The following is a 27,827-nucleotide window of genomic DNA, read 5'->3' as shown; positions in this document are numbered from 1 at the left end:
TGATTTGATTTGGCGTATACTTGAAAGGATGGAGTGTGACATAGAATACTTTTTATCCAAGGGAAACAATTGGCATCCTGAGGATTTGTAAAAAAAACGAACTATACGCGAAACAGCTAGTAAGAAGCAACGCGTCATAACAAATAGCACACGATTACCGAAATAGGAGTTGCTCGTCACATTTGCAGTATCAAACATGATTATATGTTGATTTTACACTTAGTAAAATAAATACTAAAAGAGTGGCCTCTATCCAAAAATTTCAAAATTCAAGATTCATTTGATGAATTGCATCTAGCCAAAAAAAATACTCTTTTTATTCTTAAAAAACCAGGTTGAAAGCGCTGACTAAGAATCATCAAAAACCACTCCACTGTAGTAGTAGTTTCTTGAACGCTAGTTGTTAGTTGCTTGCACTTAACTCCATTTAGCAGTTGGCATTAATTATTTCACCTCTTCTAGTACTAAGCTTTCAAAATTCAGCTTTGTAAATTCTTGTCTATTTTTCGCGAAATAATTCTGCTGCACTCGCGATTCCACTCCACTCTCTGATGTAACGAAGCTAGGACTTTTATCTGCGAAAAACTCCTCTACGTCCTGGAAATTTTACCATCATCTCTCGTTCCTTCGCACGTGCCCCAGAAATGCAAATTACCTGATCTTGACGGTGTGCAAAAGTCCACGTCACGTCGTTGGTTGACGCGTCGCAGAACTTCCTCATTCTAGGTTCTGTATGCTCTTAATTCTGAGGTTTAGAGCTAGTACTAGAATAGTAGGACTTGGACAGTTCTACTGGGTCACTGTTGTAAGACACCGTTTATACTTTTGTGTGTATTAAATGATGTGGCACTCAGTGAAGTGGTTGTACAGTTTAGCGCTGGCGACGGTCAACACGGTTACCATAGGCACCATCGACGAGATACAGAAGCTTCACATCCGCACCGTGCACCTCGGGGAGTCCCCGCGGCGGATCGCCTACCAGGAAGCCTCGCAGGTACTGTGCAGCGCTTGTATATATGAATATCGTATATGTGGGAACCCAACGCCTTGAAAGCATTTTCCAGCAGTGGGAATCGAACAAACGGCCTTGGACTCATTATTTTCCAGTAGTGGGAATCATCGAACCCACGGTCTTGGACTCAGGAAGCAGGAGTCCCACATAACCTTCGCCCTGCCCAAGGGTCGGAGGTAGCAATAAAGTGCCTAAAAAAGGGTCGCTGCCCACTGCGCTAGTCGGCCATGCTACGAGTGTTTGTATTCATAATTTTCCAATAGTGGGTTTCGTACCCACGGCCTTGGGGTCGGGAAAAAGGGTCGCTTCCCACCAGTGGCGTGCATAGAGGGTATGCAGATGATATAAATTGAAGAAAATCTCCCGTACTAGTCATAAGGAACTTAAGGATAGGCCTTGTAAGTGTTTTAAAAAAAAAACGTGTGAGCCGTCACGGGACGCTTGGCAGATGTGAAACATCTAAATTGTTTTCTGTAAGTTATTGAAGATATTGCATAATGCAAAGATAAGGCATTACAAATTTGCTGCACCAATAAAAAAAATACAACCAAATATACCAACCACTCCTTTTTGAAAGTCGGTTAATAATTACTGTTTTGTTAGACAGACAACATATTAGTCTTTATAAACAAAAAGTGGACATACAACAGTCGACTTACAAGAAATGGTCTTAAATTAGTGTCATCTGCATATCGTCTGCGTAAGGTACAGGGATCATTTGTGGGATTGAGTATACGCTTTTATAATATGATTCCTAAGGTGATTTTGGACCTGCCAATGCACAAGTTTAAAGAATTTGTTAAAACACAATTATTACAGCGAGGTTATTATACAATTGATGAATTTTTTGATGACAAGGTTGCTTGGAAGCATCCGGCTCCGCTTTCAGCTCTCCCAAGATAGAAAAATGAATGTTAAAATGCAAAATGTAAATTGTTGATGTTGGAAAAGAGGAACTGCTGAGTTTCTTGCTGGCTTCTTCTCGGCAGAATCTTACTTCCGAACCGGTGGTAGAATCACTACAAACAGACAGACTTGAATTTTCAAAAGTGCTTATATTAGGCCTACTTGAAATAAATGAATTTTGAATTTTGTTACAAAATTAATATTCATTTTTATTGTTACAACCACAAAAATTTAATCAATAATTCAAAAACACAATCGGCCCGTGTCGCCACGCTAAAAATCAGGTTTAGGCGGAGAGCCTATAGATGTTTCAAATCAAAAGCCTACCCTTAGGTATTTCTAACTCGTATTGCAGATTTTCTTCATTTTATTTTTCTTTTGTATCATTTTTGTCGGCCGATTGGCGCAGTAGGCAGCCCCCCTGCTTTGTGAGTCCATGGCCGTGGGTTCGATTCCCACAACTGGAAGATGTTTGTTTGATGAACATGAATGTTTTTTCAGTGTCTGTGTGTTCATCTGTATATTATGTATATCTATACATATAAAAGAGAAAGTGTGTGGGTATGTTTCGTATAGGATCCGAAACGGCTGGACCGATTTCAATGAAACTTTCAGGGAATCTCCGGATTGACCTGGCAAGTAATCCTGTAAAGTTGGGTGACGATCGGAGCACTCCTATTTTGAACTGTCGAAATGTCAAAAACAGCTTTTATTTACTATGATGATATTCTATTGTTGGGTGTACATGGGTGTAGATAATGATCTTCACCCGCTCTAGAAGAGAATAGAAGAGAATGAATACGGAGAGAAATAAATAATTTAATATATTATGAGACTTAAATTAAAAATTTAATGATGTGAGTTTATTGTTTAAATAAAATAAAGCAAAATGTACCCCGGCGAAGCGGGCTGGGTACGCTAGTTACTCATAAAAATATGTCATCAGTCATCCAAGTACCCATAGCACGAGCTACGCTCACTTGGCGGCTAGATGGCGTTGTGTGTATACCGTGTGCATGCCCTCCGGGCGGCGTTGCAGACGTTCGGCGTGATCACCATGCGCGTGGACAAGCTGGACGCGGGCGGCGGCGCGGCGCCGGCGGTGCGGCCCAGCGCGTCCACCGCGGCCGCCAGCTGCAGCGGCGCCGCGCCCGCCAGCACCAAGCACGCGCCGCCCGCCGCCGACGTGGAGGTGCACAACCTGCTCATCATCGACCAGCACACATTCGAAGGTGACCAAACCCCCCCCCCCCCATCGACCAGCACACATTCGAAGGTGACCAAACCCCCCCACCCATCGACCAGCACACATTCGAAGGTGACCCCCCCCCCCATCGACCAGCACACATTCAAAGGTAAACCCCCCCCCCCCCCATCGACCAGCACACATTCAAAGGTGACCAGTCGGTAAGGCATTAAATAGTCACGGCCCAAGCCTCCCACCAGACCAGACCAGAGACAATTCAGAAATTATAAATTCCCAAATTGCCTCTGCCGCGAATTGAACCCGGTAACTCCCGCTCACCACTACGCCAGGTCGTCATAGGTAACAAACATTTCTTAAATATAGTTCAACGGGTGCATACCACCGACCACGATAGTATTTTTGGAAAGCGGTTAGTCAGATTCTGCCCGTGACATCCAATTTGACATCTCGACCACGATCCATGCAACTGGGTCGAAATATCGACGAATCCAAAAATATTATCGTGGTATGTACCCGTTGAAGTATATTTAGGAAATGTTGATTTAACACGAACATATTAGTTTTAAATCTTTGATAGGTAACAAACCAAGAGATAGACACACTTTAGCATCCATAATATTAGTGCGGATTGTTAATTCCAGTGCTGCACGCACATCAACTGCAGCCCAGCGAGTTCGCGATGGCGCTGGTGTCGTGCCGCCTCGCCGACGATCCCAACCACTACTACGCGGTCGGCACCGCCATCATCAACCCTGAGGAGTCGGAGCCCAAATCGGTATAGTCGATAGCTCATAACAGTCCACGTAGCTTGAATACAAGATTTGCTTTAAATACATATACCGTCAAAGTAAAATGTACCTTATTCCTGTCATTTGAGAGTTGCAAATCCCGTACTTCAGATTTCTATATTATTATTATAAATATACTACGACAATATACACATCGCCATCTAGCCCCAAAGTAAGCGTAGCTTGTGTTATGAATACTAAGATAACTGATAAGTAATTTTATGAATAATACACATAAATACTTATAATATACATATAAACGCCAAGACACTGAAAGACATTCATGTTCAGCACACAAACATTTTCTAGTTGTGGGAATCGAACCCAGAGCCTTGGAAGCTAACATAGCTCTCTTCATCACCCGCTGAGTGACTCTGAGCCTTCTTATGAGACCCATAGTCAGCGTCATTGTACCCCTTAGCACGAGATTTGCTCGCAATCGAGGAGTCGTTTTCGAGTATCGAATTACTTGAATATCAGAGTAAAATAGATCATATTGATATACAATTAAAGTTCAAATTTACACCTGCCTACAGGTTTTTTGTTCGGGCTTTTGATAGAACGTTTGTAAAAAAAAACGCCTTTGCGCTTATATTTAAGTGCACAAATTAAAAACGAACATCTTCATCATCATATTAACCCTTTACCAGTCGGTAACAGAGCACAGGTCTCCTCCCGCAATAAGAAAAGATTAAGGCCGTAGTCCACCACGCTGGCCCAGTACAGATTGGTGGACTCAGCACACCTATGAGAACATGGCGAACTCTCAGGCATGTAGGTTTCCTCACGATGTTTTTCTTCACCGTTGTGATATTTTAATTGATAAAAGCGCACTTAACTTAGAAAAGTCAGAGGTGCGTGCTCCCGAACTCTACCGGGACCTCGATAGTGAAGTCGAAGTTCTACCCACTTTGGTATCACTACTTCTGGGCATTTATAGTGGACCCCCGGTAGTCCGACAAACATTTTGCAGGGCAGTGTCGAACTATCGAATTCGTCGGATTATAGAGTACTGCCTAAGACCCCCTATAGTCCGGATTTTTTTACAAAAGAGTACCTTGTAATCCGACCACAATAGTGATGGTGCGTACAAGTTGTAACTTGTTCAATCATGCTTAGCGAATACGTATTCAATAATAAATAATAGACCATTTCGGATTACAGGGGGCGCCGGATTAGACAGGGGCCGGACTACCGGGGGTCCACTGTATATGTATATTATTCATAAAAATATTCATCAGTCATCTTAGTACCCATAACACAAGCTACACTTACTTTGGGGCTAGATTGCGATGTGTGTATTTTCGTATTATATTACTATTATGTATTATTTATTAATGTCATAAAATCCGCTAAAGCCCAAACATTAATCTATGAACTAAACTTAATTTTTTTATGTTGGATTCCGTGCGGTTTGGCTTTTGTTTCGGTGTGAGCCTGTTTAGTAAATATAATTATTTTTGCAGGGCAGAATCCTCCTATTCCACTGGTCGGAAGGCAAGCTAACGCCCGTCGCGGAGAAAGAAATCAAGGGCGGTTGTTACACGCTCGTCGAATTCAACGGGAAATTGTTATCATCGATAAATAGTACTGTACGTTTGCTTTTATTTTGTTTAAATCCAGCCAATACAAAGTCAAAGTTAAAGTCAAATATTTCTTATTCACTTTTGATGCGTACATTATATATAAAATATGACACGGAAGTTAGTTGATGGTGAAAACTGAATTCGTCAACTTAAAACTAAAGCTACGATGGTTCCAAACGCGCCCTGGTCTAAGAGGAAGCCCACAAGAAACTTGGCCGGTAGTTTTTTTTTTTTTCTTATCACCATCTCACATTGTCATTTAAAACTATTTAAGAAGCAACCTGGTTAGCATTAACTTACACCCAAGAATCTTTATCGTTAACGTAGGCCTTAGTACTGTAATAGGACAGTACAGTAAATGGTACTTAAACTGTTTTTACTTTGACTTGTCTGTGTGTGTGCGTGTGTGTGTCTGATGATGATGTCGAATCCAAGATGGCCGCTACGACAAAACGGCGAATTTCATATATTTTTTACAACTCTGTTAATATGAATATCAAATAAAATTGCTTGACTAGTAGTATAATGTACACAATATAGAGGGGTTTTTTTTGATCATCCTGTAAGAATATTAAATCAAAACAAGCATGTTTATTTTTCCATACAAACTAATTCCAAACATTTTAAGTGTTTACTAATGACAACCCTATTAAAGTTAAAAGGCCGACACGCGCATAGTACTTACGCCACGCGACGCGTGCCTAATAAAGTGACAGGAGTCACAAGATTTTAATTTCGCATGTGATGTTAGGGCTGTATCTGATTGCTTCAATAAAAACTATTAGGTTTTCGGTCTATTTATTTATTTATTTAATATAAAATACTGTATAGTATATAAAAAAAATATTGTTTATGGTTTCACAGGTAAGATTATTCGAATGGACGTCAGAAAAGGAATTGCGGTTAGAATGCAGCCATTTCAATAACATAGTCGCCCTGTACCTTAAAGTGAAGGGAGATTTCATTCTAGTCGGCGACCTCATGAGGTCTCTCTCGCTCTTACAATACAAACAGGTGAGAACCTACCGGCTGGCACGGACGAATAAAAATTCAAAATTTCTTTATTCACGTAGGCCTATCACAGGCACTTATGAAGCGTTCATACATACATGTTTACATAATTGTAAGGGGATGGTGATAACTTCATTCGCCAACTTAAACCTAAAGCTACAAGGGTTCCAAACGCGCCCTGGTCTAAGAAGAGCCCACAACAAACCTAGCCGGATAATTTTTTTTTTGTTATCACCATCTCACAGTATATTTATTTAGCTACGAAGCTAGAGCAATTCACACCCAAGCTTTTTTATCGTTTAAGTAATCTTTAATATTATAATAGGAATTTTCTGTAAGCTTACGTTTTATATAAACTTTGAACTTATTGAGAATGAAAAGACTGGTTACATGTCCCAAAGTCTATTTCATTATTTTTTCGGTCAATTTAATTTTGCACTAATAGGAAAACCTATTTTGGTGTAAAGTTTGCTTTTGCGTTTTTAGCTTGTGTTATGGGTGCTAAGATGACTGATAAATATCTTTATGAATAATAATGATATGATACATATAAACGCCCATACTGCCCGGTGATAGCCCAGTGGGTAGGCCTTCGAAGTCGAAGTTCGAACTCTTCGCCTCGATAGTGACTTCACTTCGGAAGAGTTTGAATCCCAGCACGTACCTCTGACTTTTCTAAGTTAAAATACAATTTTTCGGTATAAAGTTTGCATTTTTAAATTTTTTTTTTTTAATTAATTCTAGTACATTTAAAAAACCCGCGCGATCAGAGTGGACTTTTACGTAGAGATCTCCTTAATACAAAAGCAACCTTTTTAATATCATATTTTTGTTTTACAATCTGAAATATCGAAATTGTATGATTTAAAGTCCAAGTCAAATTTTGTGTTTACCTGTGTTATTGACTGTCTGTTGTATGCACATTGGACATTGGTCTTACCTTTTCACAACCTTGCTCAAATCGTTTTAATTCTAAATACATTCAATAGCAAGTTTTTCATATCATATTTTTTGGTCGCCCTAAAATATCGATTTTTTTTTATTTACAGTCCAAGTCAAATTTTGTGTTTACCTGTGTTATTGACTGTCTGTTGTATGCACATTGGACATTGCTCTTACCTTTTCACAACCTTGCTCAAATCGTTTTAATTCTAAATACATTAAATAGCAAGTTTTTCATATCATATTTTTTGGTCGCCCTAAAATATCGATTTTTTTTATTTACAGTCCAAGTCAAATTTTGTGTTCACCTGTGTTATTGACTGTCTGTTGTATAAACATTGAACATTGATCCTTACCGTTTAACAACCTTGCTCAAATCGTTTTAATTTTAAATACAATAATAGCAAGCTTTTTCATATAATATTTTTTTTCGTCCCGATATATTGAATTTTTTTGATTTACACGCCGAGTAATATTTTGTGTTAACCTGGTATATTGTCTGTCTGTTGTATGTACACGAGACATTGATCCTGGCTGCTTAACAACCTTGCTCAAATCGTTTGAATTCGAATTCAATATAACTTTACAGATGGAGGGTAGTTTCGAAGAGATAGCGCGAGATTATAGTCCTAACTGGATGACAGCTGTCGAAATTCTGGATGATGACACTTTCCTCGGCGCGGAGAACAGCTTTAATCTATTTGTCTGTCAGAAGGATAGGTGAGCATCAGCACTTTTGTAACTTATTTCACTACTTGAAAATTTACAGCCAATGTCTGACCAAAGGATTATTTATACAACTGTACCCTTAGAACACTATTTGTTCGCTCGCAATCGAGGAGTCGTTTTTGAGTAACGAAATACTTAAGTATCAGAGTAAAATGAATCTTATTCATATTGAGTTAAAGTTCAAATTTACCTAAGATTCCTTAGCTTTTGGCAGAACGAAAATGAAATTTAGAAGTACAGGATTTCCAACTCTAACACCACGGTATAGAGTTTGATATAATAATAAATAATATGCGAAAACGATTGCGAGCCAGCAAATCTTGTACCAAGGCTTTGGATTTGTTCTGGACTCAAGGACGGCAAGGGAAAACAGGGCGGTCAGTTCGTCAGATTTAAAGACGTTCTGAAAAGACATGAGGAGTGAGCTCGCTTTTAAACGCGACCATCCTTAAACCACACTCCAACATAATGTATAATTATGTTGGTAACTTTGTTTGTCCTCACTGCGCTCGATCTTTTATTGTAAACATAGGGTACGTCCGTCATATTAGAGCACACGAGCGAAGCGATTTGAATAATGCAACAATGGTGCAGTTATATATATATATATATACTAGCTGTTGCCGGCGACTTCGTCTGCGTTTGATTTTGTTTTTTTTTTATTTCATGCATTCAATTTAGTTAAGTCTAAAAAAATTAAAAGTTTTCATCGCTAAGCCTTAAATGAGGGGTTTGCTGCTGTCCGCTGGGGAGTTCTGTCCTCTATCTGCAACCACATTCAGATCTACACAAAGTTTAGGCAAAATTAAACACATATTATAACCTCTATAGTACCATAATAATTATTTAAATCGGTTATAATTTGTCGGAGTTATGGTGTAAAACCGTTAAACACTTTCATCCCCTCTCCCAAAGCAACCGAGATTAATGTCGGGATAAAAAGTATCCTATATTACTTCTAACACTTCCAAGAATATGTGTACAAAATTTCATGAGGATCGGTTAAGTAGTTTTTGCGTGAAATCGTAACAAACAAATTTACATTGACAATTATAATATTAGTAGGGATTAGTTTAGTAGGGATAGCTAGCTAGCTAGCTTATAGCTTATATAACACGTTAGTCGGTTTACCATAGCAGTGCCATCTATTGATTACTTACTCAATCCAGTCGAAAAGTATCGACATCTGTTAGAATCTTTTGTAGTTAACAGATAATTGTGACTGTCAATTAATTATAGACAAATAATTTGCAATAAAATAAAATTGCGACTATAATTAAAGATCTAAGCACTCCTATCTCTTAAGTTGGAGCAGACTGCTCACGGTGTGCCAATTTAATTTAAAATCGGTTAAGTAGTTTAGGAGTCCATCGCGGACAAACATCGTGACAGGAGATTTATATATATTAAGATATATATATATATATATGTGTGTATATGTTGAGTTTTGTAAGTAAATAACTTTTGCCTGCGTTTTTCGTCCACGTTTATTGCGGTTATTTACCAGCCGTTTGTTTTCCTAGGATAACTAGTTTTGTATGTCCTAAATACTATACCTTAAATCTCTCTTTCTCTCTCTAAAGTAGTTTACATTAATTATGGGTAATTTCATGTATGTTTATATTTTATTTGTATTTATATTTACTATATTTATATACATATATTATAGTTATATTTATTATTATTATTACTATAGTTATATTTACACATTTGTATAATTTTAAATCTTATTTATTGCACCACCTACCTTTGAAGAAATCGCTATGTAGCGATAAGGCCACCAAATTGTACTCTCTTGATATGTATTTATATTTCTGTAACTACTTTTTTCTTTGGTGTACAATAAAAGTGTATTCATTCACTCTCTTGCTAATTTGATATTGTTTCATGACTAAAGATGCATTAGTTACACTTACAAACAAAAATTAAGTCTATTGGTTGTTTAGTTAGGGCGAAAAGGAAGTACAAACAAACAAACGCACTTTGACATCCATTCTAATATAAATGCGGAAGTGTATTTGTTTTTTTGTTTGTCCTCACGTTGCACCCTAACTAAGCACCCAATTCACTTTATTTTTGCCATAGAGTTAGTTGAAATGAAATGAAATATTTATTTTGCTGGTTATTCCAACATTTAAACATTAAATTATATTAATAATTTTCTTAATCTGGTATCCTGCTATCAATTATATGAAATTATGTTTTGAGATTTATAGTGTCATATTAAATTGTAATATAATTACTAATACAATTACTTATTATATTACAATTCTAAGTTTTAATGTTAAACATTCAAATAAAATTAAAATTTTATAAAGGTAGAATACCTGCGATGGTATAAAAATATTTGTCACACAGCCACAGAAAGAAAGGACGGTAAGTAACATAAACTTACTGTTTATACCGGAAAAAACGGACGGTTCCCACGGGATTTGTAAAAAAGCGTAATAAACGGCATCGGAGAACGCAGGCAGCTAAAAGTTTATAGTACATCGGCTACAAATGGTCGGAAGGAATGTTCTCGAAAGTTTAACCGTTATTTTAATTCTGTCGCTTTGCTGGCAGCGCGGCGACGACGGATGAGGAGAGGCAACAAATGGGCTACATGGGGCAATTCCACGTGGGGGACATGGTGAACGTGATGCGACGTGGCGCGCTGGTCGCGCAACTAGCCGACACCGCCGCGCCTGTTGCGAGACCCGTCTTACTGGCCACCGTTACTGGCGCCATCTGTGAGTATACACATGCACATACGTAAGACCACAGAAGAAGAATATACAGAAACCGTGTGCAAGACTAATATTGAAGCATCAAAAACCACTCCACTGTGGAATGGTATCTCTAACAAACGGTTATTCACCTCATACCATTTAACAGATGACAGTAATTATTTCACCTCTAATGTTCTAAGCGTTCCGCGGGGGTAAAGTGATACGTGCGCGTGGCGTTTTCACTGTTTTTGCACATAATGCACTGCATACAATAATGACTGAATGAGGATTCCTAATGTTCTTAATTCAATGCGTAATACAATACAGACACAGACAGTTTTGTCTTGTGGAAGACTCCCGCCGTGGCTAATTATCCTACTTCTACCGACAAAGACGTGCCAATCGATTCAACGTTCCGGTACGATGTCGCGTAGAAACCGATTAGGGAATTACCTGTTACCATCTTATAAATTGAAAATTGAGCTATACTCCGCGAACAGCAGGAGAATCTGTATGGTGTAATTTATAATTACTTTAATCCGTATACTCCACACCAAACAGATCCTCGACAATTTATTTATTTATTTACTCAATTACAAGTCCATTACAATGTCATAGATTACATAATTGTTATATTTTTCAAAAAGAATGTCAATAATAAATATCTTAATTAGTTAATGATATATGTACGTTTTTATTTTCAAGTTTATATAATGTTACTTTAATTTATTATTATTATTGTTGTGGATTTACTTAGTTCGTTTTTTTTTTTTAAACTTAGCTTAAAATGTGGTCAGTGGATGGCTACGTATTTCCGTGGTGTTACCTGGTAACACCACGGAAATACGAAAATCAGCGCTGAATGCTCCAACTGGCGCATGCAGCACAATGCTGAGCTGGCACCTTTTTTCTAGGTTGTGCCACACATAACATATGTGGTGTTGTGAATATTGTAATGTGTAAAATGTAAAAAATAAATGTTTCTTTCTTTCTTTCTAATGTTTACATTTGAAATGGAACCCGGTGAGGGTGCTGTAACCAGATTGAGAGGCGGACTTATTATTGTCAATATTAAATATTCTCATTTAGGAAGTCATTTATTTTATAATAAGCTTTTCTCCAGCAAGTAATGTTTTAAGGATTTTGTAAATAAGTTTAAACTTTCTTTTTCTTTTACATGTTCCGGGATTTTGTTGAAAATTTAACAGCAGTTTGCAATTTTGTTGTAAATTTTGCAATGTACCCTCTACGCACGTTTCGCTCCGAAACCGGAGCATCCTCAGGAGATGTTGACTTTACAATGAATAATTGTACAATTATTACTGTTTGGTGTAGAGTATACGGATTGAAGTAATTATAAATTACACCATACAGATTCTCCTGCTGTTCGCGGAGTATAGCGAATTAAGCTTAATTTTCAAAATATATTGTGGATTTTCGCAAAGTAACGCCTGCTTCTATCCAACGTTACCATCTTAGTTGCCATCATCGCTTACAGGTGAGATTGCAAGGGCTAACTTGTAATGGAATAAAAATATAAAAAAAAACATCTTCTCAACCCAACATACAGCACAAGTATAAAACAAGGTTGGTACTATGTGCTACAACTAGTTTCCAGTTGCGAAAAAATATGCTAATCTCCGCCCTTTCAACTAACTCTATGCCAAAAAAACAGGTTGTTTGGTCGCTCAATTAGGGCATGGAGGAAGGACAAACAAACAAACGCACTGTCCAATTTATAATATTAAGATGCGGGTGTGTAAAGTTTATTTCCGATGTCTTGTATTTTATTAATTTCGCAGGTCTAGTCGTCCAATTAACACAGGAGCTTTTCGACTTCCTACACCAATTAGAAGAAAGGCTGACCCACACGATCAAGTCGGTGGGCAAGATACCGCATTCGTTCTGGCGCTCCTTCAACACGGATGTCAAGACCGAGCCGGCGGAGGGGTTTATCGACGGCGACCTCATCGAGAGCTTCCTCGACCTGTCGCGGGAGATGCAGCAAGAGACTGTCCAGGGTTTACAGGTGAGGGCACGCCTCAATAATAATAATAATAAACAGAAGGCAGTAGTCATTGAAACGGCGCGTATTGTGAAAAGATTCCTCACTCTGGAGCCCTGACCGCCGGTTGCATGGGCATTCAAAAGCCCCGCAAGCGGAGGGTGTTTTTTTTTTTTTTTATAAATTTTTAATACTGTTTTTTGTTTTTGTAAGCATTGGTAAGAATTAGAAAAAAAAAAACAGTAAATGATAGAATAAAATAATAATAATATATAATAAATATACTACAACAATACACACATCGCCATCTAGCTTGTGTTACGGGTACTTAAATGACTATAATATATATATATGGTCATAATAATTTCTATATAAATATATTTATATGCGCCGAACTATCACTATCGCGCTCTTCGCGTGTCTTCGTACGCGATCGGAGGTCCGGCTTTGTCTCGCTCACACTCATTTGCTTATATGGGGCTTTTATTTTACTGCTCTCTCTCATAGAAATTTCAATGTATTTAGCAGAGACAATCAAGATTATTTAATAATTGAGCAGTGGGCAGCCACCCTGCTTTCACAATCCAAGGCTCATCTGGTCATATCTATATTATAAGTATTTATGGATATTATTCATAAAAATATTCATTAGTCAACTTAGTACCCATAACACAAGCTAACGCTTACTTTGGGGCTAGATGGCGATCTGTGTACTATTACGTGATGTCCCCAACAACTCATCAATGTTTTGTAAAACCTTTTTATATATTTATTTATTATATTTATTTATTAATGTCGATGTTGTTTCAGATCGATGATGGCGAGGGCATGAAGCGAGACGCGACGGTGGAGGACTTGGCGAAGATCGTGGAAGATCTCACGAGGATACACTAGCTGTGTGGTTAATATATTATAAGAATAAAAATTATATTTCCTCCAATGCCAGTTTGTTTTGCATTACCCTGTTTTTTAACCGCCGACGCAAAAAGAGGGGTGTTATAAGTTTAACGTGTCTGTCTGTGGCATCGTAGCTCCCAAATGTAAGAACAGATTTTCGTTTAGATTTTTTTCTTGTGCCATAGATAATTTTATACAGTGTTCTTAGCCAGGTTTCATTTCTGTTCAGCCGTATAAAGATCAGGTCTTTTCTGGTTGAGGGGATTTGACTAACTTCCTTTTGTCCGATTGTTTCGAAATTAGATACAGTGATACTTTCAATGATATTGTAAGTATATGATAAGCAGTGGCGGTACTACCATACAAGCAGAAAAGCCGGGCTTGCGTTACAATAAATATCTCTCTTAAATTTTTCTCTACTATTCCGAAACGAAATTAACAAAATAATTAAAACTGAGGATATAAATACAATGTTTTAACTTTTGCTTAATAATGTGTACTCTTTGTCTCCGTTACTGCAAGCACTACGTTACTCTGGCAGGTAGACTCTGTGGTAGCAACCAGCCGAACGGCGCGGCGGCGCCGCGCCAAACTATCACTATAGCGCTCTTCGCGTGTCTTCGTACGCGATCGGAGGTCCCGCTTTGTCTCTCTCACACTCATTTGCTTATATGGGGCTTTTATTTTACTGCTCTGTCTCATAGAAATTTCAATGTATTTAGCAGAGACAATCTAGATTATTTAATAATTTAGTATGGAGATCAAATGCCAGATTGCGAGTTGAAGTTAGCGAAGATGACCAGCGATCGAATTGAAACAACTTCACGCATGTTATTATTTGTGTTACAACTAGTTGACACTTGACAGATTCATGATTATTGATTAGGAGTTTATTATTGTTTTATTGAGTTGAATAGTGCATTTTACTTGTTTGTTTTCTTATAAATTCAAGTAAATATTGTTAAATATGAGCTCAAATTGTGTGCAAATTGTTTCTGTGGCGAAATCAAAAAATAATTGGCGATCAACAGGTAAATTTTTTTAATTTCTTAAAAAAATACGGCTCTTTACTTCACCGAAACCTACGCCAGACTTATGTATTTCTCATACTAAGCCTTATCAAAATTAAGCTTAATTTGCTATACTCCGCGAAAAGCAGGAGAATCTGTGTGGTGTAATTTATAATTTCTTCAATCCTTATACCCCACACCAAACAGATCTTCGGCAATATACCCTCTACGCACGTTTCGCTCCGAAACCGGAGCATCATCAGGAGATGTTGACTTTACAATGAATAATTGTTAAGTCGTGTAAAACGTGCGTAGAGGGTATATTGCCGAAGATCTGTTTGGTGTGGGGTATAAGGATTGAAGAAATTATAAATTACACCACACAGATTCTCCTGCTTTTCGCGGAGTATAGCAACTTAAGCTTAATTTTGATAATATATCATGGATTTCCGCAAAGTAACGCCTGCTTCTATCCAATATTCATACTAAGCCCATAAATGACATCCTAATGGATCTGTAGAACTCTGTTTGATGCTCCCATTCAAATTGTTTGTTGGTATTGTATATTTTTTTCCTTATCAAAAGAATGGTTGGAACGCGGCTGGTTATGACATAAATTACCAGGCATCATAAAAATTAAAGAGAGCAAACTCACAGAAACACTTGGGAGTTCTATGATTACTTTTTTAATTTTGGCAAACAGCGCATTGAAACTTCTTTATCCAACCAATTATCAATCGAAATTTCCAATCATAATTCGCGTGCTGACCTTAATCGTAGTGTTTTACAAAGATTTGTTGTTATTGTTTGTCAATTAGCAGAACAAAAATGGTGACTTAGAGATCATGACGAGTTAAATTTGTCCTATAGGTAACTGGGATTGCTCAAATTCAAAACCCTAGGAACGCCACTGATGATTAGGTAACTATTTATTACTTGTTTTTTTCACAACTTCCTCAATATGGTTATCAAATAAAGGGCTTGAACATATTGAAAGTGGAGGGCTATTTTTAATTAACATTTATGTATGTATTATTTAGATAGACAAACCGTGAAGGATTCGACCCAAGATCTTAACGCTATTTTAGAACCACCACCCTGGCGCAGCGCTGCGCGTTTAGCGTTTTAAGTGGGACGTCCCAGGTTCGACACGGACGGGCAATTTTTTTTTTTAATTTTTTGTATTGCCTGGTGCTAGTTACCACCTTAAAACGTGCCGCTAAGCGATTTAGCGTTCCGGTACGATGTTGCGTAGAAACAGATTAACGGTATGGGTTTAATAGAACTGCCATATCCCTAATCTGTTAGCCTATTAGCATCTTACTGCATCATCACTTACCAGCACGTGAGACTGCAGCCAACGTCTTTTTTTTAATAGCTATAATTCATGGACCAACGGTGACATCTGGTGGTCAGTTGACAACCATGGTCTATAAACAGAGCAACACGTCCTACAACTGGCCCCCCTAAGTCTCACTAGTTCCTATTTTTGTTTTGTACTGTTTGTCGTAGCAAAAGAGTTGTCAAAGATAAAAATAGCTGTTAAAGTTTTACTAAACAATAAACTTATTTCGTGTATCACATTGTTTGATTTATTATTAAACAAACTTTCTTCTGTCTAACAACGGCGACCCGGGTAATGCATCCAAAATCATATCATTGACAGAAAGTAATAATAAATTGTGTACAAAAGAAACACCTTGTACCAAGTGCGAACAACGCGCTGCGGGGGCGTTACTAATCTAAAAACACTATTTAATTCGATCAGCTGTTTCAAAACTGCATTAAATGTTTGAGTTTCTTATCACTAGTGTAGTAAATCAATTTTAATCTGTCAATTTTTATCTATCAATTATCTAAAAAGGGTTGCCGATATAAGACGGTTAGAAAGTCACCTTGTACAATCTAGAATAGGGCAGTGAATTACAATAAAATTATGAATACTTATATAACGAACATATACATTGACGATATAGATTATATAATAACATGCGTGTGATTAAGCAACTGCTTACGCAATTAATTCGCCCATAAAATTACAAATTGTATGTTTCGCATTAGTAATTAGTTATTGCCCGTGAATTCGTCCAAATTTTATTCGTTTTATTAAGCCCCGTAATTTAGTTTTTCTCTCGGAATAAACACGATCATCATATTAGCCCACTTCAAGACACAATGAGAAGGGGTTGATGCGGTAGTCCACCACGCTGGCCCAGTGTGGATTGGTGGAGTTCACACACCTTTGAGATCATTATGGAGAACCGAGGTATGCAGGTTTTATTGCGATGTTTTCCTTCATCGCGAGTGATATTTTAATTGCTTAAAACGAATATAACTTGAAAAAGTTAGATGCGTGCTTGGATTCGAACTCGGCCCCCCGAAAGTGACGTCGATGTCCTACCCTATACCTACTAAGTAGTGTACGGTCAATATATAAACTTAAATCACGTGAATCCCTCCGTGAAAAATTTAAAGAAATAGGTATACTTACGGTTGCCTCACAATATATTTATAACAATATAGTATTTGTAAGACAACATATTAGTCTTTATAAACAAAAAGTGGATATAAACAGTCGACTTACAAGAAATGGTCATAAATTAGTGACATCTGCATATCGTCTGCGAAAGGTGCAGAAGTCATTTGTGGGACTGAGTATACGCGTTTATAATATGATTCCTAAGGTAATTTTGGACCTACCAATGCATAAGTTTAAAGAATTTGTTAAAACACATTTATTACAGCGAGGTTATTATACAATTGATGAATTTCTTAATGACAAGGTTGCTTGGAAGCATCCGGCTCCGCTTTCATCTCTCACAAGATAGAAAAGAATTTTAAAATGTAAAATGTAAATTGTTAATGTTGGAAAAGAGCAACTGCTGAGTTTCTTGCCGGCTTCTTCTCGGTAGAATCTTTCTTCCGAACCGGTTGTAGAGTCACTACACACGGACAGACTTGACGTTTCAAAAGTGCTTGTATTAGGCTTACTTGAAATAAATGAATTTTGATTTTTTTGAATTAAGAATAGAAAGTATTCTATTTTCGTAATCTTCTCTCTATATGGAAATTTCGCCATAATCGGTTTAGGTGTGATTGCTCAGTGCATAATTAATTTTTTTTTAATCTTCGGGGAATTTACTTTGCGCTTTTTCCGAATAAAAACATTCTTATCATGCATAGCATAGGCAGGAGACAAAAATTATATCCCCGATTATATCCCCCGACAAGGAATACAATTAATATACCCACCTGAAGGAATATGAGTAATTTAACCCTGTCTATTATTTACGTTGAAGCGATGATACCCCAGTGGACTTCAGGGGGCCGATTTCAAATCCCAGCATATACCACATAGTTATGTCCCAGGACATAACTATGTGCGTAGTATGTACTAAATAATTAAAGTATCACTTGAGTAGACCTGCAAGCCTGAGAGTTCTCCATAATGATCTCAGAATCGTGTGTGGACTTCACACTTCAAACCGTACTGGGCCAGCGTGGTGTACTGCGACCTAAACCTTTCTCATTGTGGGATATTACAATACAAAATCATAATCAGATAAGGTAATTATAAATATTTTTATGATTTCATTTTCACTAAAAACTTTTTACAAAAAATGTTTATTACAAAATAATTAGCGGTTCATTTATTAACGTATTCATATATCTCTTTGGCTTTATTATTAAATTAGACCAACTTTTATTTACTTACATATTGAAAAAGTTTCACAAAATACCTTTAATTATATCAATCCCTGACCATGGCTATATTTCATACTCCTACACATGAACCTCTTTGGTTTGACCGCACCAATACCTATTTAAACGTTACACGAAACTTTTTCTGTTGTTATAATCTTTTTTTTATATTTTGTTGCCCGATTCTTGAAGAAAGTTGTTATAGACTATATTTAAATATTGCGCAATGACTTTTAGGGAGTCGAGCAACAAGGTGAAGTCAAAAAGAATAACAAACGAAACCGCATAGCACAAGCGGGCGATGCGACGCGGAAGGTACAAGTCTAGTCGTTGAAAGTTTGTATGGTAATAATTGACTTATATATTACGCGCTAGTATAACATTAAATAAATAAACATTACGTAGGAATATAATAATTTACGGCATAATCTAATTATGCACGTGACGTAAGTTCTAAGATAAGATACTTAAAGTAAACTATTTATTGTCCTGCTATTATACTCTAACCAATACATATGACTTCGTCCGCGTATTAGTCAACCTTAACAAGCGTTCCGCTAAAAGCGCTGATCGCTAAAGAGTGCGAACGAATTTGAGCTTTAAAACCAGGTGGTTAAACGCCTTAACTAAGTTAACGATCGACTTGATTTTTGGCAGTGTTAGTCAGTGGCGTGCACTTCATACCTGCGCAAAAGCACTGCTTACCCTAAAATTGGTATATTAACTCTTGTAGGAGGAGGATTTTTGCCATTTATGCAATTTTCCTGTTGTATGCATACCCTGGTAAGAAACCCAGTGCACGCCACTGGTGTTAGTTGAATGGGCGAAGAGTAACGTAGCCTACTTTTTATTCCAGCAAGAGAAAAGGTTCCCACGGAATTTGTAATAAACAAGGGTTATCATATTACTATAGTAACATACGTTATAATGAGTTATGTGCGGTTTAAGTAATTAAAATATCACTCGCTTCAACGGTGAAGGAAAACATCGCGAAGAAACCTGCATGCCTGAGAGTTCTACATAATGTTCTCAAAGGTGTGTGGAGTCCACCAATCCGCACTGGGCCAGCGTGGTGAACTACGGCCTTAAACCCCTTCTTATTGTGGGAGGAGACCCGTGCCCTGTAGTGGGCCGGTAATGGGTTGATATGATGATGCTGATGAACATACTATATCAAAAACATACATTTCAGCCACAGAATTAAGAATCTACAGAAACCGTGCATGCGACTAATATTGATAGTCTCTCGAACTGGTGGTTTGTTACTTCATTCCATTTAGCAGTGGACATAAATTATTTGGTCTTTAATGTTCCAAACGTTTAACATAAAATGGGGAAAATGGGAGTAGTTTGTGAGATAGCAACATTTCGCAGGTGTGAAGTGAGATATGCGAGGGGCGTTTTCACTGTTTTTCGATACAATGCACTGCATGAGGCTTGAATGAATGAATGAATGGATATACTTTCATTGCACACCACAAAAAGTACATAGAACCAAAAGAAAAGTATAGCAAAACAACGTATACAATTTGGTGGTTCTGTATGTTCTCAATTCTGTGATTTCAACAGTATGAAGCCTTATTTGCTTAGGCTGTAACTAGGCCGCTATACATTGGGGGTTTAAAATGCGGTGGCGAAAGTAAGGTGAAGTGCATTCCATACCAACACCCATAGGTCCATCGAGGGGCAGACAGGGTTTCAGGGGGTGCACGCCCCATATAACACCTTGTGTGGAAGGACCCAAGGAAGTGGTACGCGTCAGGCATTTTGATTTAATAATATACTAAATAAATATACTACGACAATACACACATCGCCTCCTAACCCCAAATTAAGCGTAGCTTGTGTTATGGGTACTTGGATGACTGATGAATATTTTTATTAATAATATACATAAATACTTAGAATATACATACATAGAAACACCCAGACACTGAAAAACATTCATGCTCATCACACGAACATTTTCCAGTAGTGGGAATCAAACTCGAAGGATCTGATGAATATGGTTGGAGATAGAGGACAGAACTCCTCAGCGGACAGCAGCAAACCACTCATTTAAGGCTTAGCTATAATGACTACTTAAATTTTTTTTAGAAATTCAACTAAATTGAATGCCAATCCAAAAAACAAAATTAACGCAGACGAAGTAAACAGCTAGTTAATGATAAAATTACCTTGAATACATAAAACAAATTCAAATAAAACGAATAATATTTATATTATAAATAAATTTAATTTAACTAGTTACTTAGTCAACTTATGTCCTTGTCTACATAACAAAATGTTGTTCAGTTTCTAAAACACATATAGTGAAATGTATATTATTACAATCTCATTAAAAATGTTTTTGTATTTTTTTAGGAATTAAAAACAACTCTAGTTAATTCCCAGCTATAATTTCATTTCAAATCCACTCAAACTTTAGCATCGGAATAGAGACTCGTATAAAAGTATCCTATGTCCTTGTGGCTATTATAAGAGATGCAATTTATAAGCTTTTAAGACAATTTCCAAGATGTGTGCTATATATGCGCTAAATGTCATCAAGACCGGTGCAGCGGTTGAGGCGAACATAGGTAACAAACAAACAGACACTATTTGCTTGATTAATAAACGTGGCGTGACTGGAGAGAGTTGGGATGATGTGTTTATTCACGCTCTGACATTACAAAAGCGCTGACAGTTGAAATGTCGCCATTATTTTTTAACTATTCCAACGTTTTGACAATATTTGCCCTATTAATAAACGTGGCATAACGACGGAATAATAGTTATGTTATGTGCTTTCACGATCTGACATTTGAAAGGCGTGGATAGTTCGACGTGTGTCGAAACACTGTATTACTATTCCAACGTTATGCGTTTTGACACAGTTTGCCTTATTAATAAACGTGGCGTAACGACGGAATAGTTGTGTTGTGTGCATTCAAGCTCGGTTAATTTGAAAGGCGTGGATAGTTTGACGTGTGTCGAAACACTGTATAACGATTCCAACGTTATGCTTCTTGACACTGTTTGCTTTATTAATAAACGTGGCATAACGACGGAATAGGTATGTAGTGTGCTTTAACGCTCTGTCATTTGAAAGGCGTGGATAGTTCGAAATGTGTCAAAACACTGTATAACTATTTCAACGTTACGCCATTATGCCACGTTTGTAAATAAAGGCCCTATATCATTAAGAATGGATGCATAATATTCAAGCTTTAATTACAAACAAGCCGGTGTTTTGTCAGTATATATGAATGAATGAATGAATGAATATACTTTCATTGCGCACCACAAAAAGTACATTAAAAAAGTGAAGTAGTATGATGTGCGAAGACCGCCTCTTTCCTTCCAAATGTTGGAGCAGTTCGGCATATGGAGTGCGCCTACTTCCGGAACTGGTCCGCCTTGTAGTGCAGGAACCACATGAGCGCGAATAGGCAGCTGGGCGGACTGGGGATTGGTCCGCTTGAGCTCACCATCTCCTCCACTTCGGGAATTGACTTCTCTATCACCTCAATTATTTCGTCGTCCACACCACCGCCTGGAACAAATGACATACTTAGAATAGGTTTAAAGCCAGAATTACTTTTTTAAAGTTATATGAAGTTCCTGAGCACAATCACCGAAGTATATCCGGTAAAAAAACCGATAAACAGGCTACATTTGGTCGGTGCTGTTGACTACGTAGTTTCGCCTGTGTTATCGATTTGTGACCTATAATTCTCCTGGCGCGACGATCCGAGAATCTAAAGCTTCGAGCTGGTACTTGTGTGTTCGGACTTAAGGTACTGTATTTTCGATTAATATTCTGGATTGTTCCTTTCTGTTAAGGATTTTCTTTCTTTCTTTTTTCTTTCTGTTCTCGTCCAAAGTTAAAGTTCAAGTTTAATATTTTATGGTTTTCCAGAGAAACACCTTTATGTTTTTGACTTGAGAATGGTACACCGCGAGGCGTTGACCTGGCGTGACCGCCTAACCTTATTAAGGATACCAAGTTTATTTAGCAGCCACTTTAGCTTTAGACTCAATGGACAAAATTGCATCGATTCTGAAGAATGTGGCTAAAAATTGTACTCGTTACGTTACGGCTGATTATTTCGGTAACGACTCAATTTACCAACATGAAAGTTGGAATCATCATTATAATCTGCAGAATAAGGGTCACAATACATACACAATGCATATACTTAAAAATATAGGCTCCGAATTGACTTTACCCATCCTTTAAACTGAGATAGTAATATAAGATCGCAATTCAGCTAAAGCGAAATAATAAATTTTTAAATTCGTCTAATTGCGGCATGTTTTTCCCCATTCGCGTATACCACAGATAAGAAACTCGTTAGCTAATTAAATTGCACGAAATATATCACCATACAAATTCATTCGACCTAATTTAGCTTATCGACTAATTATAAGTGCTGTTACTCAGTTCTAATAATAATTCACTTTCGCTAAAGCCATAACAAAAAGCGGCGATAGCATGGTGGTTAGGACGACGTCCTCACTTTCGGGAGAACCTTTTGCACTATAATAGGCCTTTTCTGTAAGCGTTTAATAGAAATTTTGAAGAGACAAACTAACTCAATAAATAAATAAATTTTGCCTGTTTGGCTAGCCTTTCCTATAAATAACATGATATTTGTAATTACGAGAAAAAAAATTATAGGTACTTATTAGAAAGAAAAAGTAAAAAAATAATCACCCTGTTCAGTTTTCATATCATCAGTAACTTCGCAATAAAACAGTGTCTGTAGGGCTCCCTGCACACCAACTCCAGCTCTACAACAAGGTGTGACACTTCATTAAAAACTAGAGAAAAGATAGGAAAATTTAATGAAACTCAATTTTCATTCTTTTTGACAACCTTCTGGTGCAGTGGTGAGCTCTGCGATTTTATATGTTGGAGGTCCCGAGTTGTATTCCACTGTAGGTATAGGTGTTGTTTGGGATTTATAATTTCTGAATTTTCTCTGGTCACAGACAAAGATGTGCCGACAAGCAATTCACTGCAGCACTGTGATGTCACATAGAACCCTATTAGGATAAGGCTTTCACGTAACTGCCATACCCCTCAAATATTAGACAGCCTCCGTCTTTGACTGCATCATAAGGAATCACTGATAAGACTGCAGCTATGGCCTAAATTATAGTGGAATGAAAAAAAATTATATGGATCGTGCATCATATCAAAATATTAGGAGATACCTAATATTTTGATATGATGCACCTGAAAGTTTTTTTATTTGGACAGACAGACAGATAAGATATAGATTGTATAAAGCTAGTATTTTTAATTATTTATAAAACGCCCATATAAAAATAATTTGTATACCTATAAGAAGTAATCCTCTGCAGTTTCTCAAGAGGAACATCATAGCCACACTCCTCTAACACCTCCTCTCTGGCTATTTCCTCTACCGGTTTTATCTTGTCTATGATTCCTGCACACATTTCCAATGCTATTCCTAGAGCTGCAGGGTACTTTGCTGTGTCTATCACTTTCTCTTTTCTGTCTTGTGGCTGGATGTGGTTGTAATAAATTGCTGAATAAAAAGAAAATTGTAGGTTTTATTATTTATAGTACACTCAGAAGGTTTAGCTCAATGGTATCCGATTAGGGTTATGGGTTAAATATAATTGCTATAACCCTAAGCGGTTAGCTTTGCGACCATCGCAGACTGTGTCGTAACCTACCAATTGGTCAGAAAGCAATAAAGGGTTAACATGTAGCAAAAAAAAAAAGAAAAGTGCCGTAAAAAACACATATTTACCAGGTCGGAACTGTTTCACAAAAACCATAACATTCCTCGACACATTAAAGACAATAATTGCTACGCTGTCGTGAACCTCCAGCAAGTCCCAGGTCTTCTCCATTCCATTCTGTGTGTAGTTAAAACGGAAAGGCTTCACATACGGCGAATCGGGAAGCGGAGTAAAGTAAACGTTTGTTAAATCCTCCATATTCTTGTTATACTATTAGCTCTACAATATAAACGATTGAAAGACACAAAATTTAAATTGTTGCTTTGTAATTAAACTTGGTGTATGTATGTGTCTGGTTTCATAACAATAATGGAATTACGATTTACAATACGTTTATGTAAAAATGCACTAAATTATGTTATTTTAATCGGCGAACGGCTTGACAGACAGAAGTCAGAATAACATCTACCTAACAAATTTAGCTGCTAACCAGCTGTCAGCTGTAAAGGCTGACAGTGACAAGTACAGCTAACCGTTCTCGGGATTGACACGAAAGAGGATACAAACATCACTGTATAGCGCTCAGCCATGTTTGGTTTGCCCTTTTTTGCATTTGATTGTTTATTATCTGCATAACTGTTATTTCTTTAGGTCTGTCATTAATGTCAATGCGATGTCGAATATCAATTTTTATGACATTTTTCGATATCAATAAATTTTATTTGTGTTTGCTGATGCTCGGGAATCTAGAAATAAGATTCCGGTGGAGAAAACATTACTTAATCATTATCAAATAGGAGCGAATTTTGTAATGTACGTGTAGCAGGCATCGTTTAACTTCATTATGTCGAACTCGAAGGCTATCAAGACCGGATTTGTCATCAAACTCTCTAGCGACACTGTTCAAAAATTAACTGAAGAAGATCATAAAAGGAAGGTCAATATCGAGCAGTCCCGTACTCATTCATCAGAACATGTCTCACAACCGGATATCGCCGAAAAAGATAAACAAGATGTAAGTGTACAACAACCTAAAAATCCTAAAACTATTGAAGTTTCTATGGAAACTGATAACTTATCTTCCAAAACGAATATACCTTTTGAAACTAGCAAAGATGCTTCTGCAACTGCTGACAACTTATCTACCACAAAAAGTGTACCTTCAAATAAGGATACCAGTGAAAGTGTTATAGAAAAAAATGAAGATAAATCGGATGCCAAATCAGAATCAGAATGGGGTGATTATGCCCCGTACATAACCTACGATGGCGAAGAAGCAATCTATACAGATCCTTCATCCCACCAACAGTACACCTGGAACAAGGAGTCTAACTCTTGGGACCCCAAAGCAGAAGTGCCAGGACGTACCTACACCTATGAAAATGATACTCATGTTTACACTGAAGCTGATGGATCAAAATCCTTTTGGGATGCTGAGAAGAAAGCATGGTTACCAAAAGTAGATGATGAATTTTTGGCATATTATCAAATGTCGTATGGTTTTGTTGATAATGCACCGGCTGAACCAAAACCAGAAAAAGATGAAAAGAAAAAAACAGAAGCGGGTTTAAAAAGAAAGGCTGAACCTCAATGGTTTCAGCCATCAGAAGAAAAAAACACAAAAGTCTACGTTTCAAACTTACCATTAGATATAACAGAAGAAGAATTTGTCAATTTTATGCAGAAGTGTGGTCTTGTTGAACGAGATCCAAGAACACAAAAAATGAAAGTTAAAATGTATATGGATAAAGACCAAAACTGTTTTAAGGGTGATGCTCTTTGTACTTATATAAAAATTGAGTCAGTTGATTTAGCATTGAAACTTCTTGATGGCTGTGATTTTAAAGGCAACAAAATAACAGTTGAAAGAGCACTCTTCCAAATGAAGGGTGAATATAATCCAGCTCTCAAACCTAAGAAAAAAAAGAAGAAGGAATTAGAAAAGTTGAAGAAAATGCAGCAGAAACTCTTCGACTGGAGACCTGAGAAGTTCATAGGAGAGCGATCCAAACATGAGAGAATTGTAATAGTAAAGAACCTGTTCAGCCCATCAGATTTCGATAATGAAGTACAGTTGATACTTGACTACCAACAGGATTTGAGGGAGGAATGCAGTAAGTGCGGTGAGGTTCGGAAGGTTGTAATGTATGATAGGCACCCTGAAGGAGTCGCTCAAATTACTATGAAAGAGCCAGAGGAAGCTGATGCAGTAATTCAACTCATAAACGGAAGATGGTTTGGCAAAAAGCAGATCACTGCAGAAACTTGGGATGGGAGGACCAAATATAGGATAGCGGAAACTGATGCAGCTTTGAATCAGAGAATAGATAAGTGGGATAAGTTTTTGGAAGGTGGAGAAGATGGAAAACCATTGGCATCATCAGACACCCCAAAGACAACTGAAGATTCAGAAACAAAGCAAGACTTAGAAAAAATTGATACAGTAACTGTAAATAAGGGTGGAGAAGAAGGTATAGCTGTAGTGTCCTCAGGTGCCCCAACAACCACAGAGCATTCTGAAACAAAGCCAGATGGAGAGAAAGGGGATATGGCTATAGTTATTAAGGATGCTAGTACTGTAAATGTAACTTGTACATAATATTATTTATAAGTTTAAATAAAACTATCATGTTTTTTCTTTAATTTCCATGTTTTTATATATGTAAAGTAATAACAGCTTTTTATTAAATGCAAATATATAAGTATCATCATCAACCCATTACAGGTCCCTACAGGGCACTGGTCTCTCAAATTAAAAGGGTGTAAGCCATAATTTACAATTACTGGCAATGTGCAGATTTGTAGACTTCACCACCGTTGTCTGTTGAGAACATTATAGAGAACTCTAAGGCATGCAGGTTATATTTAAATGCAAGTGATATTTAAATTGCTAAAATTATATTATATGAAAGTATAGGCAGTACTTTAACAACAATTTTCTTAAATGTTGCCCGTCTAACATTGGCTACTTTATATTTTATACAAGATGGATCACTACAAATTGACATCACTGTTGACTTATTAAAATTTATGCTGTTGGTAAATCCACTCAGAAACAGTGCGCGTTAGGGCTTCAAACCTGCGTGGTGCATAGTCAATTATAACTATAAAAAAACAAAAAAATGCAAAATTCAAAAACTATTTTAGCTTAATACATTACTATTTATTAAGCTAAAATAGTTTTTGAATTTTGCATTTTTTTGTTTTTTTATAGTTATAATTGACTGACCAAGCTTATGGCCCACCTGATGGTAAATGTAAAAACAACAACAGCCTATAAACAGGACAACAATCCGCAGCACGGCTAGAATGGGCAGGAGACAATTATCTTCCTGGGGAAATGATAAAAATGGACCTTCTTCCACACCCTTCTGACTTGAACACACCATTAATGCTGCTAGCTGCGTGCTGCTTAGAGCACCAGAAATAAGCAGGGTGTTAGTACTTCCCCAGCGAGCTTCCCAAGCTTACTACAACTGATGACATGACTGGGAGGGTAATAAGTATAAATTATTGAAGAATTGGGAAAAACAATATTTTTACTGTCAATAATATTAACGGTGTACGGGCAGCTTAAGTTTAATAATTATTATTTAAATTTATACGTTGCAAATGCTAATT

The 27,827-nt window shown here is 37.2% G+C and overlaps 3 protein-coding genes across 3 annotated transcripts in view; 2 read left to right on the top strand and 1 right to left on the bottom strand.

Annotated features, from left to right (window-relative positions):
* LOC120632036 (DNA damage-binding protein 1) overlaps nucleotides 1-13,837 on the top strand; it is a 33,137-nt gene extending 19,300 nt beyond the window's left edge. Inside the window, exons 15-23 of the mRNA XM_039901795.1 lie at nucleotides 871-994; nucleotides 2,958-3,150; nucleotides 3,767-3,900; nucleotides 5,380-5,505; nucleotides 6,364-6,513; nucleotides 8,042-8,172; nucleotides 10,747-10,913; nucleotides 12,695-12,921; nucleotides 13,708-13,837. Of these exons, the coding sequence (XP_039757729.1) occupies nucleotides 871-994; nucleotides 2,958-3,150; nucleotides 3,767-3,900; nucleotides 5,380-5,505; nucleotides 6,364-6,513; nucleotides 8,042-8,172; nucleotides 10,747-10,913; nucleotides 12,695-12,921; nucleotides 13,708-13,791 (1,336 nt within the window). The 3' untranslated portion in view covers nucleotides 13,792-13,837. The remainder of the gene's footprint in view (nucleotides 1-870; nucleotides 995-2,957; nucleotides 3,151-3,766; nucleotides 3,901-5,379; nucleotides 5,506-6,363; nucleotides 6,514-8,041; nucleotides 8,173-10,746; nucleotides 10,914-12,694; nucleotides 12,922-13,707) is intronic.
* Nucleotides 13,838-20,745: 6,908 nt separating this feature from the next.
* On the bottom strand, nucleotides 20,746-24,670 carry LOC120632265 (uridine diphosphate glucose pyrophosphatase NUDT14-like). The gene is made up of 4 exons (XM_039902087.1): nucleotides 24,275-24,670; nucleotides 23,836-24,046; nucleotides 23,206-23,282; nucleotides 20,746-22,041 (listed from the first exon to the last, which is right to left on the bottom strand). The coding sequence occupies exons 1-4, from the start codon at nucleotides 24,462-24,464 to the stop codon at nucleotides 21,884-21,886; spliced, it is 636 nt and encodes a 211-aa protein (XP_039758021.1). The 5' UTR covers nucleotides 24,465-24,670; the 3' UTR covers nucleotides 20,746-21,883.
* A 212-nt stretch (nucleotides 24,671-24,882) lies between these two features.
* Nucleotides 24,883-26,849, top strand: LOC120632285 (HIV Tat-specific factor 1). Its single transcript, XM_039902119.1, has one exon. The coding sequence runs from the start codon at nucleotides 25,051-25,053 to the stop codon at nucleotides 26,803-26,805; it is 1,755 nt and encodes a 584-aa protein (XP_039758053.1). The 5' UTR covers nucleotides 24,883-25,050; the 3' UTR covers nucleotides 26,806-26,849.
* Nucleotides 26,850-27,827: the final 978 nt, after the last annotated feature.

The sequence above is a fragment of the Pararge aegeria genome, chromosome 19 (assembly GCF_905163445.1).
Source record: "Pararge aegeria chromosome 19, ilParAegt1.1, whole genome shotgun sequence".
Lineage (NCBI taxonomy): Eukaryota > Metazoa > Arthropoda > Insecta > Lepidoptera > Nymphalidae > Pararge > Pararge aegeria.
The sequence above is the reverse complement of the archived record's forward strand: the minus strand, read 5'-3'. Positions and strand labels throughout refer to the sequence as shown.

What these genes read in the sequence shown, in the direction of transcription:
- LOC120632285 (XM_039902119.1), top strand. Translation starts at nt 25,051, where the DNA reads ATGTCGAACTCGAAGGCTATCAAGACCGGATTTGTCATCAAACTCTCT.
- LOC120632265 (XM_039902087.1), bottom strand. Translation starts at nt 24,464, where the DNA reads ATGGAGGATTTAACAAACGTTTACTTTACTCCGCTTCCCGATTCGCCG. An exon ending in CAGAGGATTACTTCTTATAG is followed by an intron (nt 23,283 to 23,835) that starts GTATACAAATTA and finishes ACCTTGTTGTAG; the next exon opens with AGCTGGAGTTGGTGTGCAGG. An exon ending in TGATATGAAAACTGAACAGG is followed by an intron (nt 22,042 to 23,205) that starts GTGATTATTTTT and finishes CATTTGTTCCAG; the next exon opens with GCGGTGGTGTGGACGACGAA.